This window comes from Aricia agestis, chromosome 10, assembly GCF_905147365.1.
Source record: "Aricia agestis chromosome 10, ilAriAges1.1, whole genome shotgun sequence".
In the NCBI taxonomy this organism is placed as follows: Eukaryota; Metazoa; Arthropoda; class Insecta; order Lepidoptera; family Lycaenidae; genus Aricia; species Aricia agestis.
The window spans coordinates 7,998,061-8,017,955 of NC_056415.1; the positions used below are offsets into that span (position 1 = coordinate 7,998,061).

Below are 19,895 nucleotides of genomic sequence, written 5' to 3' on the forward strand. Positions count from 1 at the left end.
AAATATAAATGCTAAGTAAATATTGTTAAGTAAGTTTTAAATAATATCTTATGCAATATTATTTTGTAAGTTCTGTCCTTTAATTTAAAATATTTAATCCAAAAAAGTGTTGACTTATGAAATAAAAAATTGCTTACACTGTTGTTCTTATGTATGCGAACAAACCTACTGTCCCTTTAGAATTATTTTAATTGTATCTTGATTGTATCTTAATTTAAATTATTCTTTTAACCTCGAATAAAATTAAATTAAGAAATTTAAAAAAAACCCGCCAAATAACTTTAAAAAGTAATGAAATAATATATTTTACTGACTTTAAGTTTAAATAATTCCTAAGTGTAAAGTATATTTTAGTCCATAATTGTTGTCACGGTGGGTCGGGGGACCGCCAACAGTGTCGTTTGCATTTTGTATCGCCATGTCACTGATTGTCTCGATTCGGTTCGCTGTGAACTGACCCTTAAACTATAATGTTATGTGAAATCAAACATCTACATTAGCGGTCCCCCGACACACCTTGATAACAATAATTATGGACTAAAATATCACTTTACACTTAGGAATTATTGAAACTTCAAGTCAGTAAAATATATTATTTCATTACTTTTTAAAGTTATTCGGCGGGGTTTTCTTTTAAATTTCTTAATTTAATTTTATTTCATGTTTTTTAAACTTGTGTTGGTTATAGTGCAGAATAATTCCTATCAACAGGATCATATTATATCCCAATGAATACCATCTACGAATGTCCTTTTGGATGAGGCCGTCAATATGAGTCCAAACATGAAACCTCCACTTTGAGTTCATATGGAGCTCGGCTCCTATAGAATTCAGGTGACGCTGGATGCAAAAATTTATTGGTTATCTACGTCTTACTAGTTGTCGCAATTCAAATGAGCCCAAACACGAAACCGTTGCTCTAAGTTGGTGAGGAGTTGGGTATCCTATTGATTACCTGGTGATGCAGAGAATGCAGAGTGATGCAGCACCAGGTCAACTTTCCAGTAATGTGTAAATATTCATAAATGTCACGAACTAGAATGCAATAAAGCCCACCAAACGACTGCAAGTTGCTAATCGGCCCTTCACGAACCAGATGAACCGCGATTTTTCAGCACGGAGCAGGCTGATGATGATGAACTATAGCTACGAACACTCACAATGAAGTCAGCTTCAAACAAAAAAAAACTAGATCAAAATCGGTCCACCCGTTTGGATGCTACTATGCCACAAACAGACAGACAGACAGACAGACAGACAGACAGACCGACAGACAGACACATCAAACTTATAACACCCCTCTTTTTTGTCGGGGGGTTAACAAACCTTAGGTTTAGGCCAAACCTACGCAGTAACGCGGGACGGGAGCGTCTGCAACGCGAATTGTGTGCACACCCTGCGCGACTACGGTGCGAAACCGTAGATTATTCCCGCTCTGTCGACGCGAACGTCCCGCGTTGCAGACGCTCCCGCTTCGCAGTCGGTTTGGTCGCGTAGGTTTGGCTCACTTTCTAGATGATTTTTACTGGAATAATTCTGTTTCTATAATACTCTTGTTGTATTAAAGAAACAGAAAATTTTAACTACCGAGAACAATAAATCCTTTTTAAAATTCCAGTTAACAATAAAAACAAATCAAGGTCAATAAAAGGATATTAAAAAAATGCATTTGTCATTAAAATTTATTTCTAACAAGGGCATACACCTTAAAATCATGTTTGCTATCTCATTAAAATTTTGTTACACAGCGTAAAATGTCATACATCTAGACTTATCTACGGCGGCGTTAGTCTGACCCAGACGCACTAGTTTGCTTCTTCATCGACTTTAACGCTCTTTCTCGAAGTTTCTTCTCCAAGTCCTCGTTATTGACTTTAGTTTCCTCTTCTTCGTCTTCATTTTCCTCGCTATCGGAGGAATCATCCTTCTTCTTGGATGACTTCTTATGCTTCTTGTGCTTCTTATGCTTTTTAGAATGTTTCTTATGCTTCTTAGCCTTTTTCGACTTCTTGGGCTCATCGCTATCGGAGTCCGACTCGCTTTCGGAAACCTTCTTTCTAGCTTTCTTCTTCGATACCTGATCCGAATCCGAGGAAGAATCGTCCTTCTCGCGTTTCTTCGCTTTCTTGTCGCCGTCCTCTCGCACTTTTGTTTTAGATTCCTCAACATGCTTCGTTTTAGTTACTTTCTCGTCAGTTTTCCTACCTTTTACACCTTCGGGTGAAGCGATTTTGTCTTTAACTGATTCTACTTTTTTACGTTTGATTTCCTTCTCGGACGACGTAGAATCGTGCTTCGCCTTTTTCTTAGCTGGCTTTTCCTCGCTCTCCGAGCTGTCGTGCGAATCTTCGGAGTTAGACTGAGGTTTCTTAGATTTGCCAGGTTTAGCGTCGCCTTTTTCGACCCTCGCGCGTTCCTGACTAACATCTTTAGTACGCTTTTTAGATTTTTTGTCAGTATCGGATTCATCTGGAATGTTCTTTTGTTTAGATTTAGAACTCTTGTGCTTAACTTCCTCCTCGGAGCTGGATTCCGAGCTCGAGGAACGGGACCTCTTCTTCCTAGACTTTTTCGATAACTTCTTTTTGGCATTCTTCTTGCTTTTCTTTTTCCGATCTTCCTCGGAGTCGCTAGTGGACGAGTCCTCGGAATCGCTGTCGCTAGACGAGCTTTCCTTTTTCGGTTTCTTTGTCTTCTTAGAGGAGACCTTTTCCTTGCGTTTGACTTTGGTTTTGCTCTTGGACTTGGCGACCTCCTCGCTGCTATCACTTTCGGACACCGATTGGCGTCCCTTGCGTTTACTTTTCTTAGTTTCCTGAGTTTTAGCCGCCTCCTCGTCGTGAATTTCTTTTCCCGAGGCTTCATCGGCGGATCTGTCTGACTTTTTGTTATTTTCCATCTCGTGTTTTCTCAGGAAAGGTGACGGCGTTCGGGACAGACTCTTAGAATACTCACGGAGAGTGGGTATGGGGACGAAATCTTCGCGCTCCTCGTCGTCAGATGAGTTTGCATTTTTCTCTTGGCTGTTGTTTTCGACGGCGGGTTTCTCATTAGCGACCGACGACTCTCGACTAGAACTCGATGCATGATCTTTAGACTGTTCATGCACAATTGATACACTATCTGGAGACTTCTTTCTTAGCTTGTCCAGATTTTCTGTAAAACAAGATACATATTTTATTTATTAAATTATTTTTTTAAAGACATGAGGCACTAAATCAGTCATCCAAAAAATTTATTTTAACATAAATTACAGTGTAGTAAGACGATTTACCTTTCCGTGGGATGGACACGGATTTTTCTAGACGCTCCTTCAGATCGATGGATCTTCTATCACGAGACTTCCTGTCCCTGGATCTCCTATCCTTTGTGCGCTCTCTTGACTTCTTATCCCTATAAAATCAGGAATTTCAATATGCAACTCTAGACAAGACCCTACTGCAAATTCGATAGACAGTTTATTTAACAAAATTCCACTTATCACAGACTTGAAGTTGAATGTAGATCTGAATTTCATAGAAAAGTTATAATAGCCCAGACTGTCGCTCGTTAACGGTAAAACGGAGTAAAATTTGACCTATGTGTGACATTCTAAGAGCTAAACGGCACTACTCGGTAACGGAACAATGTGTTGCTCCTTCTGTTTTTTTTTTTATGAAATAAGGGGGCAAACGAGCAAACGGGTCACCTGATGGAAAGCAACTTCCGTCGCCCATGGACACTCGCAGCATCAGAAGAGCTGCAAGTGCGTTGCCGGCCTTTTAAGAGGGAATAGGGTAATAGGGGAGGGTAGAGAAGGGAAGGGAATAGTTGAGGGTAGGCAAGGGGTCAGGGGATTGGGCCTCCGGTAAACTCACTCACTCGGCGAAACACAGCGCAAGCGCTGTTTCACGCCGGTTTTCTGTGAGAACGTGGTATTTATCCGGTCAAGCCGGCCCATTCGTGCTGAAGCATGGCTCTCCCACGTATAATATATTATATTGTAGTTATGATATATTATATTGTAGTTAGCAATCAGTAGTTCCTCTGTAAAAGTAGCCTCCTTAGAGGATTAGCCAGTATCAAAATTGGCGAGATAAAAAAATAATCAGTAGTTCTGTCATACCCGGATCTGTCCCGTGACCGTCTGTCCCGGGATCGCCTGTCCCGCGAGCGACGATCGCGCGAGCGGCGGCCGGAGCGACGGCGCGAGCGAGAGCGGCGGCGGGAGCGGGAGCGGCGGCGGTCGCGTGACCTGTAAGATGCAGATAAGGGTTGTTTGTTAAGGGTAAGTTTATATAGCAGGTAACGGCCGCACTCAGATACATTTAATGGTGATTAAACTTCAATTTAATGACGAGTTTGACAGATAATGCATGGAGCTTATGGTCAAAATCTTCATTTAATTACAATTAACTAATTCATTTTAGTCTCTGAGTACGGTTGTAAGTTTGAAGTTAACGCCGAAGCTGCGAGTATTTTTGTTAGTAGTGATAGCAGGCTTATAAAGCATTAACTTGATTTATACTGAATGTCTAAATTATCCCGATTTCCCTTACAACAACATGAAATGTATAAAATGGAATTCATTAGATAATTCTATTTAATGAATTCCATCAAACAATATGTGTGTTAAAACACATTTAATGAATTCCACCCAATAATATGTGCGACTAACTGCCGCACTCAGTGGAACATTAATTACTTATATGTAATTAATTCAAAATTTTGACATAAGCCCACTGACCTCTATAATACACTCCAGTGTATTATAGAGGTCAGTGGTCTTAAATCAATAGCGATCGCCTGTCCACAGTGGACAGGCGATCGCTATCAATAAAATATGCCTATTTGAAAGTCGCCATATTGGCGCTGACTGCTATGTGAAAGCAGTAGTGAGTGTACTTGGAACTACTATTTTGCAAATGGCGGTTGTCATCTATACTAATATTATAAATGCGAAAGTATCTCTGTCTGTCTGTCTGTCTATCTGTCTCGCTTTCACGCCAAAACTACTGAACCGATTGTAATGAAATTTTGTACTCAGATAGTCTAAAGCCTGAGAAAGGACATAGGCTACTTTTTAACTGGAAAAGGGGGTTGTAAGGGGGTGAAAATGCGTAAATTTGGTCAAATTAAGTTAGTTCCAAAAACTCAAAATAGATGGCGCCAAGAGTCCCCTAGATCGCGCTATTGCTTGCTCAGACGAATTTCTATAAGAGGTGGTACCATGTCAAGCTTGATTTTCGATTTTTTCGATTGTTATACACGTTCTATACTTAATATTATAAATGCGAAAGTATCTCTGTCTGTCTGTCTCGCTTTCACGCCAAAACTACTGAACCGATTGTAATGAAATTTTGTACACAGATAGTCTAAAGCCTGAGAAAGGACATAGGCTACTTTTTAACTGGAAAAGGGGGTTGTAAGGGGGTGAAAATGCGTAAATTTGGTCAAATTAAGTTAGTTCCAAAAACTCAAAATAGATGGCACCAAGAGTCCCCTAGATCGCGCTATTGCTTGCTCATGCGTATTTCTATAAGAGGTGGTACCATGTTAAGCTGGGGGTTTTCGATTCTTTCGATTGTTATACACGTTATTAAGTATTAACTAAGAACTCACCTACCAACTTAGATTAGATATCAAATTCAAAAACAACAGCGCCAAAACTACTGAACCGATTGTAATGAAATTTTGTACACAGATAGTCTAAAGCCTGAGAAAGGACATAGGCTATTTCTTACTGGAAAAAGGGGTTGTAAGGGGGTGTTTATGCGTAAATTTGTTCAAATTAAGTTAGTTCCAAAAACTGGAACAGATGGCGCCAAGAGTCGCCTAGACCGCGCTATCGCTTGCTCATATGTATTTCTATAAGAGGTGGTACCATATCGAGTTAATATTTCGATTCTTTCGATTGTTATACATGTTATTAAATAACTCACGTACCTATAATAAATACTAAATAGTTTATGGCCTATGGGTATTGGCTATTGGGCAAAGCTAAAGTTGTGTAATGCATTATGCAGCTAAGTTGTGTAACGCTAAATAAGCTTTAAAAGGTATAAAAAAGTTTAATTAAAAAAAAAACATATTATGTGCACACTACACGGCTGTTTTGGGTATTTTGATTTAAGGGGTACCAGGGTTTTAAAAAGCTTTTGACACCAATTTTATTCACACTGCGCGCTATAAACTGAAGTCCACGCGGACGAAGTCGCGGGCAACAGCTTGTTTTCTATATAAATTAGTTCACAGTACGCTCACCGCGGCGCTTCAAATCGGCATAAGAAATAGCTGTCATTTTGTACGGCATAGCCTGTCCAGTGTATTATAGAGGTCAGTGCATAAGCCCCATACATTATCTGTCAAACTCTTCATTAAATTTAAGCTTAATCATAATTAAATGTCTCTGAGTACGGCGGTTAGTTTGGTAAGCATTTATACTTTATAGTTATACAATGTTGGTCATACTATAATAGAAAAGTCGCTTAGTATTGTATTACCATAACAGTGGTGATCATTTTATGGAGAGACTTTTTCATAGTCATCTCATTAATATTATGAATAAATAAACATAAATACTATACAAATGCGGATGAAACACAACAGCAACTGAGATTAACAACAAATTACCTGTCTCTTGAACGCCGTCGAGAGCGCGACCGCGAGCGTCTAGTAGTGCGCCTCTCGAGCGATCGGCGACGTTCGCGCGACCTGGTTTAAATTTACTCGTATCAATTATCTTCAAACGTAATCCATACTATTATTATAAATGCGAAAGTCTTTCTGTCTATCGGACACATTGAATATCAATAATAATCTTTAAACGCATTCCACTAATCTATCCATAATAATATTATAAATGCGCAAGTATCTGTCTGTCTGTCTATTAATCCTCTTCACGCCCAAATCACTAAGCCGATTTTGCTTAAATTTAGTATGGAGATACTTTCGAGTCCCGGGAAAGGACATAGGATATTTTTTATCCCAGACAAATGCACGGTTCCCGCGCGACAAACGAATTTTGGCGCAACGGAATTGCAGACATCATCTATCCATACTAATATATCTCCTACTCCTCCGACCTTTCTTCTGATTCATTTCGTTGCGGGTCCCAAGACAGATTTAGCTTGTCCTTCGGGCATCCCTGAGATCATATCAAAGGGTTTCCGTGGTTGGTTTCCACTATTGATCCTGGCGACACAGGAGTTGCAGTGGTGGGAATGTGTGGTGGGCCTTTTGCCCGTTTAAAAAAAATCCATACTAATATTATAAATGCGAAAGTGTGTCTGTCTGTCTGTTACCTCTTCACGCCCAAACCGCTGAACCACTTTTGCTGAAATTTGGCATGGAGATACTTTGAGTTCTGGGAAAGGACATAGGATACTTTTTGTTCCGGAAAAATGTACGCCCCCATGCGATAAACGAGTTTTGGCGCAACGGAGTTGCGGGCGTCATCTATCTTCTATAATTTGTTAGTCTCCCTAAAACTCGAGAACGGGTGAACCGATTTGGACAATAATTTTAGTTTTGAAATGTTCCTGGAAGTCCAGGGAAGGTCTATATTAAGAGGGAAATAATACGAAGTTCTGCGGGTAATCAAGTATTAATAAATAATGATCAGATATAGATAGATAACTTTGTCTAGTCTGTCTTTTAACCCAACTGTATAGTGTATACTAAACCGCTGAACAGGTTTAGATAAATTTTGTGTCTCAATACTAAGTATCCCAGGAAAGGATATAACTTAGTTTTATTTTTCAGAAAATTAACGGTGAAAAATTCGGCTGCACGAAATTGCGGGCTACATAATAAACTATAAAATAAAAAAACGTATACTTTAAATTAAAGTCTGAAAAAAGTGTTAAATAATAAAAGACAGGCACAAAACAATAATAAGCTTGCAAACAACATAATGCACATTTTCAAACGATTCCGTTTATATTTCATAACATTTTCGGATTTAAGGGCGCGTCGTCTTCTGCGAGCGCAGATTCAGCTCGCGTGTTTCCCCAAAAAAGTAAGGTAAAAGCACTAACGGTAGACTCGGAACTAATAGATGACACTTACGACAAAAATACCATAAAAATAAGAATTATTCTAATTTTTTCCCAACACTATAAATTTTATAAGCTTCTCAAGCTATCTGTTGACGTGAAAAAATATATTAGGGACGCCTTCGGGAACAAAATTTTAAAATGGGATCAGTTTTCGTAAAAAATGTGACCGCGTCAACACGCGCTCGGCAGTTTCTTAGCAAATAGGTTAAGGAATGCGAAATTTTGCACGTAAGTTTTGAATACATTTATTTGATTTTTTGTAATTTCTATTGATTTATATGTAAGTATATAAATATATTTATATACATATATTTAATAATTTATGTATATATAATATATATACAAGAATTGCTCGTTTAAAGATATAAGATAATAGTTTTATTTTGTAAGAGTTACTGAAGACATGGAAAAAGATATCAATCTTTTATTTTAATAAATATATATTTTACAACATTCAAATGTTCCATGTTTCCTTAAAGCGTCTGCCATTAGTGCTTTTACATTAGTCTAATATTACTTACTATTCTTAGGGCCGATTTTGATTAAATTATCGCGCTTATCGCTATCTTCTTCTACTCTATATCAAGTGACAGAGACAAATATATACCTCTCCCTCTCTTCCCTCTCCCTGCATCGTCGTCCTCTCTCGTTCCCTCTCCCGGTTGCCAGGGGTAGAGTGACCTACGCCGGCTGCTCTCTTTCTAATCCACATTAAATGACAGAGACAAAACTACGTACCTCTCCCGTCTCTCCCTCTCCCTGCGTCTTCGTTCTCTCTCCCTCTCTCTTTCCCTTTCCCGCTCGCGTTCTCTCTCGCGGTCGCGGCGGTCCAGCGACCTCCGCCGGCTGCTGCGACGACGGGACTTGCTCCTGTATTTTTCATTTATTTATATTTATTAGATGATCCGACAAACCCTGTTTTGCTATATATGATGTGGAAATACGCTTGACCCACATAATCTATTATACTCATATCAGATGTTGTCAGGAAAACATTGGTATGTCACGCAGATACAGAAACATCGATAGGCGTTATTTAAGACTGAGTATTATTTGGTATGCTATCTTATTTCAAGAATAAAGGCCAAAGTTTGAGAGTGCACAAGTTATACTTTTTTCATAGTCAAACGACGCATAGACAAATATGTTCCTCTATTTGGATTCGAATACAACATAGCCCAATAAATATTTAAAGTACATTAAGAGGTATTGTAAACTCGGTAAGTAAGTTAACAATTAATTACATAAAAAACAACATAAATAGGGCGAAAGGCCATAGACGACTCAAGTTACCTCTCTCTGCGCGAGCTCCTTCTAGGACTGGCGCTGCCAGACGAGTCGCGGTTCGAGCGGTAGTGACGTTTCTTGTGGGACGACCTCTTCTTCACACTACCACCTGTGAAAGTAATATAAAAAACAATTATTGCTTTATCTTTATGTTAGTTATTAAAAAGTTTTATAATTGAGAATTGTGTCAACTCATAACTGGTACGTAAATAAGTTGTAGTTAATTCTAAAACAACATTAAGCTTTACACTGAGCATCATTTAGGGCCAACCCACACGTACCACAACCACACGACAACCACAATCACACGACAACCACACCACGTGGTCGGGCGTATATTTCGTATTGTAAATGAACTGGACTATTCACATGTACCACATTTTGTAGTCGTAGTAGTGGTCGACTTGTGTGATACCGACCACATCGCAACCACAAGCGAACTAGTGGCCGACCACTTTCGTACGTAACCACATCGCAACTACTGGCGATAACGCAACCCTGTCGACATTATGTCGATACCACAACGCAACTACAAAATGCTGCAGCGACACCATACACACGTAACCACTGCTTGACGGCATTTTGTCGTTGCGACGTGGTGTGGTTGTGGTACGTGTGGGTTGGCCCTTAGTATCCGAAAAGCTAGATAAGCACCAATTTACGATCATAAAATATAATATTAAAAATATGGAAATACACATAGAAAGCTTTTTTTTAATTTAAAATACTTACGGGACGACGCAGAAGACGAGCGCCGCTCGCTGGACGAGTGACGCTTCTCAGCCGGCTTGCTGTCTGCCGCCTCCTTCTCCGTTGTAGACCTTGATACAACATACATAAGGTACAGAATCTAACAAAATAATATATATTTTGTTTAACATAAAACTGAACTAGGCTTGTCATATGCCTTTTTTCCAACACACACATTAAAAGGCGAATTTTTTATAGAAAGAGTGAAAAATGGCTTCTTTTATTTGCCAAAAGAAATTTTACATAATTGAATGACTTCAAAAACAATATTTGATCGCTATTTTAACACCAAGGAATTTAAAAAAAACATTATCTCAATTATTTAAATCCTGACTTCCTTACTAGTTTAATAAATGCTAAAGTGTGTCTGTCTGTCTGAAGAGGTACTTCATGCCCAACCCGCAGAACTGAAATTTGTTATGACTCGAAGTGTCTCTTTGAGTCCCGGGATAGTTTTTAACCCGGAAAAATGTACGGTTCCCGCGCGATAAACTTATTTTTGGCGCAACGGAGTTGTGGGCGTCATCCAGTAATTTTATAAGAAGTAATCATACTTTGCCGGCGAAGCAGATCGTGACTTTGCTTCTTTAACTTTGTCCTCTTCCTTAACGGAGTTGTCTGGTGCCTCCTGCTTCACTTCATTCTCCACCTCCGGCTTATTTTCTTTCACTTCCTCCACATCTTTTTCGGGAGATTTTCCATTTTCTGTAGAAAACACATCTATTACAATGTATTCATATTACAAGTTGAAAGATTAACATACTTTTAACATATTAAGACCCAGTTTCATCAAGCAATGTTAAATAAATAATGGCTTGTTAAATCAGTTAACGGCCTGTTAGAGCTATCGAGCGTTCCACCATACGCTAATGTCATGTCAAATCGCCTAACACGGTGTTAAATTTTAATTCCTGCTGGGGAGGTCCGTTAAATATATAACAGACCGATAAAATAGTCAAAACAAAAACTGTCAATGACAATATCCAATATCAATAAAAGAATCTGTTTTGACTTTTGAGTGTTTCCACCATGCTTCGCCACATCCTTACATATTATTTATTATTTTTCATGTTATGCATAATTATTTCTTTTCATTTTGTCAAAAATTCAGCCCTCGGATTTTCCTTGACATTGCAAATACACTGACTTGTATCAAAATTACCAAACCGAAATAAGTAAATAAAAGTTTGTATCATGATTCATGTTTTCAGCTTTGACAGATCATAATTACTAACCTGGTAAATTAAAAATAACTATTGTAGTGTAACAAATGTATGCGATCAGAGATATTTTAATTTGGTCGCATTATCTACCAGATGACGTATTATACGAATAAGGTGAAAATGACACATTGCAGCCAACATGTCGTATTAAACTTGTACATTGCAATTTCGTCGCCTTATAACAAGAACGAACAAATTGAATGTTATTCACTCGTTTTTCGTTCGTAAATTTTTACTGTGGGATATAAGTATTTTAACAGTCTGTTTAATTTTCCAAGGTCCGTTAAGTAATGCCTTGTTAGGATTTAACAAACAGAGGTTGGTGAAATTGGGTCTTATGTGTATATTTGACACTTAACTATACTTATCACTTAACTGACACTTTAAAAACTAATGGTCATAACTCAGGAATACTTATTTATATTTTAACTTAACTTTAATGAAGTTGTAAGTGTTTTATATCTCACCTTTAGTTTCCGGTAGTTTAATCTCGTCCACATGTGACGTCTTCGACGGGCTGCGGCTTCTCTTGTCCCTGCTGCTGCGTCTTCTGGACCGACGAGGGCTGCCACCGTTGCGATGTCTATAATGAACAAGTTAATTTTCTGGAAATCTAAACTAAAACATGCCACAGACGAAATTGCAAAAATTTTAGAAATAAGCAGATCCTTTGTGTCGCCTTTCTGTGTAAACTGTAATATTGAAATGTTTCCTATGCACAATAAATTATAAAATAAAATAATGAATAACAAAACATTAGTAAATTATATTGATCTATCACTTGATATTGGTTTTACTTGGAAAATATTAAACCTGTGAAAACAAGACGGCAATTTATTCTAGGGTGAGTGAAATATATGAGTCTATAGGTAATTTTACTAATGACTATGAACGCAGCCGACCTTGCTTTGCAGGCTTAGAGTAGGTTCAAACGGCACAATCTTGGACGTTTTTGCAGTATACATCTTAAAGTTCATACACCGATTGTACTGCAACAAATAGAGCAGTACAATCGACGTGTGAATGGTTTACATAGTATGCGCCACAATTTATTTGTTAAGGCGAGGATAAACCCCAATATGTTATTCCGTGACTCCCGGTTTACCTAGTTCCAATATAATAACAAAAATGTAAAAATATGAGATATAAAGCACAATATTTAAAATACCTTAAACCATAAACATTTTAATAAAACATAATACTTTGGCGTATAAATTCTTAGTAAATCTATATTAAAATCTTCTGAACCGAACAATTTTGTTTCTTAATATTTATTTCCAAAGATATTTAAAAAAAACATGAAAAATACAGAAGATCAGCCCCGCTAAAATGAATCTTATTGCGATGCGTATACACTTGGTCTTTGGTTGTGTGCAAGGTTATCGTTTTGGATTGAGATTAATCCCCGCCTTAAGACATATTAATATACTTACTGCAAAAAGAACATGCAGGATTGTGCCGTGTTGTGAACCTGGCCTAAACATTGTATAAAAAGCGTAATATATTAATTTATCTCTATTTAATGATTATACAGGGTGTAACAAAAATAAGTGATAATACTTTAGGGTGTGTACGTGTTCCTTGTAGAGAGTTCACTGTGAAAGTAGCAGCGCTGAAAGACCAAAAAAATTTTTCACTTTTGTATGGGCAAGGGTCCGAGCGTCACGAGTTTCCCCATACAAAAGTGAAAAAATTTTTTGGTCTTTCAGCGCTGCTACTTTCACAGTGAACTCTCTACAGGGAACACGTACACACCCTAAAGTATTATCACTTATTTTTGTTACACCCTGTATATTCATTAAACCAGCGAATATTTGCAGTCGATGATACATTTTAAGCAACAAAATCCTTACTTTCTATCAGTTGAGCGGTCCCTGGATCGATCCCTGGAGCGCGACCGACGTCGGTCCCGCGAGCGACGGCGCGACCGCGACCGCGATCGCGACCGACGCCGATCCTTGTCCTTCTGCTGCTCCTCCTGTTTACAATATTGACTGTGACAGAGTTTAACATTTAATAAAATTTCACATAAAAATTTGCATTTTACTGTAAACTGAAAACATAGTGCAATAAGAGAATAAATAAGTAATAAGCGAAGAAATAGAAGACGTACGTAATTCGGTTTATGTCAAGTGTTAAAATGTAGTTGTGATCTGTCGATTAACATAACCTAAGGGTCACCACAGATATACAATTTCAACTTGAACATACGTATTGGGTAGTTTCACAATTTAATTGAACAAAATTTTAACTGTGGGTAGTCGGAAGGGAATCGCGGTTCTGATACGATTGGTGTCGAATTATTTAGTTATACAATTTAGTTGGATGCAATATGCGAGCTATTGGTATACTATGCAATTTAGCTGGCCAACTTGAAATTGTAAGTCTGCGGTCGCTCTAACCAATTGTATAATCTAGATTCACTATTTGCCTGTAAATCAATCACTCTGATGGTACAGATGATCACTCTGATGGCAATGGACAAAGGACTTACCATGCGTTTCTTTATTTCCTCCTTCTTTTGCTGCGTGAAGGACTCCGGGATGCCGTTCTCGCTGGCCTGCGCACTCAGCAACAGCTCCCACAGCTCACCCATAAACAGCCGCGCGTTCTTCCCGTTCAGGAACCCCGTCAGATTGATCTGCATCTTCTTTGGACAAGGGAACTGAGGGGATACGGAGCGGGAAAGAAGAAAAAAACATCAATCAGTATCACGTCTACAGTCCAATGTACCTCTAACTCACATCCAATCCCACATGTTATTCAACTTCTTTAGTTCTCGCATTTATGGCGATACAAAAATTACTCTGAGAGGCGTTAAGAGTTGTATCGTCCATGCTATTGTGCTGCAATATAGAGATGACTCGGGTAGGGAAGCCGTTACGGTGTACATTGTACATGAGATCAGTAGCGATGGTTTCGGTGCGCTGCGGGGCGGCGGGCGGGGGCGGGCGCGCGTCGCTCGCAGCCGGCTACGTCGCTCGAATACCGCTACCGCCGCGATGCCGCGTCGGACCGCGCAACGCTCTTCTCTCTTGAATCTGTAAGGGTGTTGCGAACGACCACATTATGCTGACCGCAAAGCCTAAATGACGCTTCCGTACCGCGAGTCAAATCGCTCTGAACGCCCTCCGAGCTACTGTTATGTAATCCTTCAGCGTATCATTTATATAGCATTTAAGTATTTAATCCCCGTAAATACCGATTGAGAATGCTAATGGCCTCCGAAAGAGTGGAGCGGGTCCGCGGCGGCGGGCGCAGGCGGCGGCGGCGGGGCGGCGGCGGCGCGCTAACCGGTGGGGACCATAAAAATAGCCATAGCCAATCAATATACATTAAAACATACTTCAATTGCAGTTTCTTTAACATGCCAAAGTTATCATGTACGATAACAGCTACAAACGTCACGAATCGTAAATGATTCAACTGAGAAAGAAACTGCAATGATTACAAGAGTTTAAAGATGCAGGAAAATAGTTAAAATGGTCACCTTCTCTTCTAGCTGATTGTTCACGTAGTCGATGACTACGTCGTCTTCCATCTTCAGAATCTCGGTGATTTTCTGCGTGATCCAGGGCTTCAGCACATTCAGCTTCACCTTGGACATGTCCACCTGAATGGCACACAATAAGTTGTTAATTCATTTACAGCATTTGATCCCTTTTCATTTTCAGAAAGCCTTATATGCCTATATGAAACACAGATTCCTATTCTAGCTCTCATCATCTGGCAAAGCATAATATGATCAAAATAAAAGCATGTAAGCAATTTTCGATATGCCAGTAGCCTTGAGTACAAAGCTTTTATGTCTGGAAGTGTAGTTTTAAATTTTGCATTACGTACCTAAATAAAGATTGACCAAAATGAAGTTAATGTACCACCAAGGAAATTGATTTAGGTATCAGAGAAGCAAATTCTCTGATACCTAAATTAACAAGTGATAGGTATGTCGGATTACAAGGAGTGCCGGACTATCCAGGGGCCGGATTAGCGAGGGTCTACTGTACTATGACTACCACCCACCACTTGAAAACAATAGTATGTTGTATACCTGTTGAGTGAGACAATCACCAAACTTCATTTGCTTCATCAGCTTCTTCTCCTTGTCGCTGAACCGGGTGTCTTGCTCCGTGCTGGTTCCCTAATAAAAAATGACTTGTTATATGAATGTTTGACAAAGTAGCTACTTTGTCAAAATGTATAAGCATGTTCCAAATCATGCGGTGATTCAAAATTTTATGACTGTGGTTTGGACCTGGGTGATTGAAGCAAATTGAAAGCTTATAAACTTCTATCAACATCAAACAACATCTGATCTGGCTGGTATTCATGTTGTGTAATTTCATTTTGTTATTATTATATACTATTTGACGACCTCTGAGGCAGTGGGTGGGTTGTCGGTAGCTCAAGCCGGGGGTCGCGGGTTTGAATCCTGCCGTCGGAACAAAAAGTTTTCAAAGTTCCTGGGTCATGGATGTATATTATATAATAAAAATCTTAAATATATGTATAGTATAAAAGTATTAAATATATTTCCGTTGTCTGGTACCCGTAACACAAGTTCTTCAGGTACTTAGCACGGGGCCAGACTAACGTGGTGTGAAGCGTCCATAGATATTATAAAATGTTATATTATTAAATTTGAAATTATACAATGACTATTTAATATGATCTGTGATAACATATTAGTAAATCCTGCCCTCACTAAGCAATCCTGGACAGTGAATTCAGTAACTTATTGATGTTACATGAAAATACTGTTGTTAGACAAGTTACGGACTGGGCTGATGCTGCTATATTTATCCAACAATAATATTATATTATTGTTGGTTAAATATAGCAGAATATGGCTTCTTGGGTGACGTTGGCTAATCATTTTATCGCACTGACTTTGGCATAGTTCAGTAACACACCGAAATTTGTTTGTCATGGACTTATGGAGCAAGTAGGTATTATTTTAGGATGGACTCTGGCAGAGATGTTGCAGTTTGGAATATAGCGGTTTTGGCTAATTCCAAACATTACCACTGCATGTAAACGTTTGCAGTACATACATCATTAAACTTAAATAACTTTTATGCAGGTTATTAAACGACGTCAAAACTGCGAAATTGAAATAACTAAATGTGCAAAACTATTTAACTTAAAATCAATTAACAATCAATTAAACCGATAACTTACCGTGTACATCATCATGGTTGAAGCGTATAAAAATCAATACAACGAAATAAAATCCCGCTAATGAAACCCCTATAAAAGGGGTTCACCGTTCACTCCAGTCTCCACTTACGCACTATTGAATATTATAATTTAGTAGCGATCTACGTCACTTATTAATCAAGGATAACTTGCACATTAAAATTACCCATATTTGACTTATTTTACCACATTTTACAAAATATACTACAGAAGAAATCGCAAACGTGATACCGCCATTTTAAAAACAAGATGTCGGCTGATGCTAGTGATGACCATTGAGCACAGATTACTAGTATATATTTCATTGAGGCATTGACCACAGAATACAGATTTAATTGTAGCAAGCTAGTGATGACAACATTGACAACTAACTCGAGAGTCGAGTCACGGCTTAAGCACTCTATAGCTTGCTATAATGTATACTCTATGAGTCACGGTTTTATTTTTCTGTGCGAGTCACTAGCTAACTCGAGTTAACTCGAGTTGGGCGGAATTCGTAACTCGAACCCACTCGAGTTGAATATATATATATATATATATATATATATATATATATATATATATATATATATATATATATATATATATATATATATATATATATACATACATATGTAATAATAATAATAATAATATCTATGGACGCTTCACACCACGTCAGTCTGGCCCCGTGCTAAGTACCTGAAGGACTTGTATTACGGGTACCAAACAACGGAAATATATTTAAAATACTTTTATATTTAAATACAATATATTATACGGTATTTAAGATTTTTATTATATGATACACATACTTAATACACATCCATGACCCAGGAACTTTGAAAACTTTTTGTTCCCTCGGCGGAATTCGAACCCGTGAGCTTTTTAATTTTTAACCGACTTCCAAAAAACGAGGAGGTTATATGTTCGGCTGCGTTTTTTTTATAAATTTTTGTGTTGTTGTATTAGCTTTCACTCCAATTTGGTCCCATTTTCACAAAAGTGGTGACCTGATGATGGGAACCATGAGTAATCGAGGGAACTCCTCGAAATTTATATGGAAACATATGGTGATTTTGGTTTTATGAGAAGCATTTTAAGCGTATGCTACCAAAACGCAAGATTTTGCAACGAGGTATACTATGGTTCCGAAGATACTAAGAGAACTCCGGATTTCTTATAGATACAAGATTGGGGGTTTCGGCGCTGTTTTAAGAACTGAAAGCATATGCTACTATGCAAATTACATTCATCATCATCATCATCATCATTACCACGACAGGGTCACCAATGTCACCAAAATTGAACATAATAAATTCAACCTTAACTCCAGAGCGTAAGGCACACATTTGACATTACTTCGGAGAAGTAAGTTACTTCGATAATAGGCGGCCGAGCCGCGAGCGAGCGAGATATTATTTGCCTACTGTTCTGGAAAACAACCTAATTTCAACCTTATGCATTGCGTTTAGCGTTCATTAGTACAATAACTGTCTGCCGTCTCGCTTCAATCTGTCTAGCGAGTGGCGTGGCGGCGCGGGCCGGGCGCGCACTAGCAGCCGAGCCGCAGCGGCCAGGCGGCCGCATCGGCCAGGCCGCGGCTGCCATCGAGATAGTCATAGATACCTTAGTATGCAACCACCATAGACCACGCGCACCTGGGGCCCAATTCTCAGGATGTGAGAAAATTTCATCTTCGATTAAAATACCGAATTCAAAACTTCACATTCAAAATATTTCGTGCAAAGATCGCTCGAGTCGAACGAGTGGGACCGGTTATGTTCGGGCCACACTAACGAGAATCGCCGTTAATTATCGCGTTAATTCTAAAACATGTTATAGCATTATCGCCTTTAATTAGTGGTATGTAAAGGCGATAATGCTATAACATGTTTTAGAATCAACGCGATAATTAACGGCGTTTCTCGTTAGTGTGGCCCGAACATTATAGATGTCCGAATTCGTACACCACATGTGGCCACTTGGGAGTTGAAGCGTTCGAGACCGGTTTCCTGCACGATATAATTTGTTGCTAATAGTTTGTGTATTCTCAAAACTTCACACTCGAAATATTTCGTGTAAAGTTCGCTCGAGTCATACAAATGCTAGGGACCGGTAGATGTCCGAATTCGTACACAAATTCATCCACCTATTGGTGGATATGTAGCAAAGTAGTTGTCAAATAAATAAATTACGAACAAAATATATTCGTGCTCGTGTTTCTTTTACGATATAATTCCCTACTTATAAGTTAATGTGTTTAAAAGAAACTATTTATAATTTCGTTAAATTACAGTAGCTTATACAAATGTGAATTCTGTGGAGTAGCTGAATTAGACTATTTAAATTTTATCAAAACTTTTGTTCTATTATGTAGTTTATATACGTTTTAAGATAATTACGTTTATTATAATATGGGAACTAATTTTTGGAGCGGTTATTTAAATATTTGAGATGTTATTATGATCAGTTTAAAAAAATATTGAGCAGTTATTTATTTTTTTGGCGGTTGATTAATTATTACGACTGTAAAACATGGACAGTAATAAAAAAATAATTGAGCAGTCCAATAACTGAATGAGCGGCAAAAATGATGGAATGAGCAGTTCGATAAATGAATGAGCGGTAAAAATGGCCTACTTAACCACGGATATCGTAGCGGGGGGATGGGGGACACAGCCCCCCGCCAAAACAAAAATAAACACAATCCAGAAAGTCCAAGAGTAGGTTAGGTTAGGTTAGAACTTAGACCATAACACAGAGGGAGCCGAGCGAGCGAAGCGAGCGTGCTGCGGCAGCAGCCGGCGACCGTCTTACTTTCGCTTTATAATGGTACGGAGCCCTCCATGGGCGAGTTCGACTCGCACTTGGCCGATTTTATTTTATTTTACCGCCTCATTGTTTAAAGAACTGCTTAGAATGAGGTTTCTTACTGACAAATTTCGATTCGTTACTGCCCACACGTAACCGCTCATTTATGAATTTTTACCGCTCATTTAATTATTTTACTGTTCAATAATGTTTTCAGTGATCCATTTCATTATTTTTTACAACTGATTTTTGTTTACTTTACTGCTTAGTTTTAACTGCTAAACTAGTTATTAAACGTGCCATTTATAATTTTTAACTTACCAAAACTGCAATTCACAACTGCCCCTATAAATAAGTGCCTTATAATATTAATATTTAATATAATAAATAAGTACATCTCAATGATGAAAAACTTAAAGCAGATATGTTACTACCGCGCGCGTTGTGAAGATACAAATACGGCCCAATTAGGCCGTCTGTTGTTTAGTCTGCATCGAGCGCAGTCACGAACGTGCTACGTCTTGTCTTACCTAAATAAATTGAAAATGACGTCGTGCGTGTATCGAAAATGTACCAATTATGACTCGAAAGTAAACAAAACACA

The 19,895-nt window shown here is 38.4% G+C and overlaps 1 protein-coding gene across 3 annotated transcripts; it reads right to left on the minus strand.

Moving 5' to 3' along the window:
- Positions 1-1,667: 1,667 nt before the first annotated feature.
- LOC121731343 (peptidyl-prolyl cis-trans isomerase G-like) lies at positions 1,668-16,765 on the minus strand. Of its 3 annotated transcripts, XM_042120739.1 has the most exons (14): positions 16,481-16,765; positions 15,351-15,440; positions 14,790-14,912; positions 13,794-13,964; positions 13,153-13,277; positions 11,767-11,882; positions 10,631-10,781; positions 10,059-10,147; positions 9,333-9,435; positions 8,778-8,909; positions 6,613-6,693; positions 4,106-4,234; positions 3,275-3,393; positions 1,668-3,156 (listed from the first exon to the last, which is right to left on the minus strand). In XM_042120739.1, exons 1-14 carry the CDS (start codon positions 16,493-16,495, stop codon positions 1,787-1,789), a joined length of 2,814 nt encoding a protein of 937 aa, XP_041976673.1. In that variant the 5' UTR covers positions 16,496-16,765; the 3' UTR covers positions 1,668-1,786. The 3 variants fall into 3 exon arrangements, with proteins under 3 accessions (XP_041976673.1, XP_041976674.1, XP_041976675.1); XM_042120740.1 differs by lacking the exon at positions 6,613-6,693; XM_042120741.1 differs by lacking the exons at positions 14,790-14,912; positions 15,351-15,440; positions 16,481-16,765 and adding an exon at positions 14,502-14,779.
- Between the last annotated feature and the right edge of the window lie 3,130 nt (positions 16,766-19,895).

Bases quoted from the DNA above. Each gene is read 5' to 3' on its own strand.
- LOC121731343 (XM_042120739.1), bottom strand. The intron at 14,913-15,350 runs GTATACAACATA...TGTGCCATTCAG, and splicing joins GTGATTGTCTCACTCAACAG to GTGGACATGTCCAAGGTGAA. The intron at 4,235-6,612 runs GTAATTTGTTGT...TGCATCTTACAG, and splicing joins CGACGGCGTTCAAGAGACAG to GTCACGCGACCGCCGCCGCT.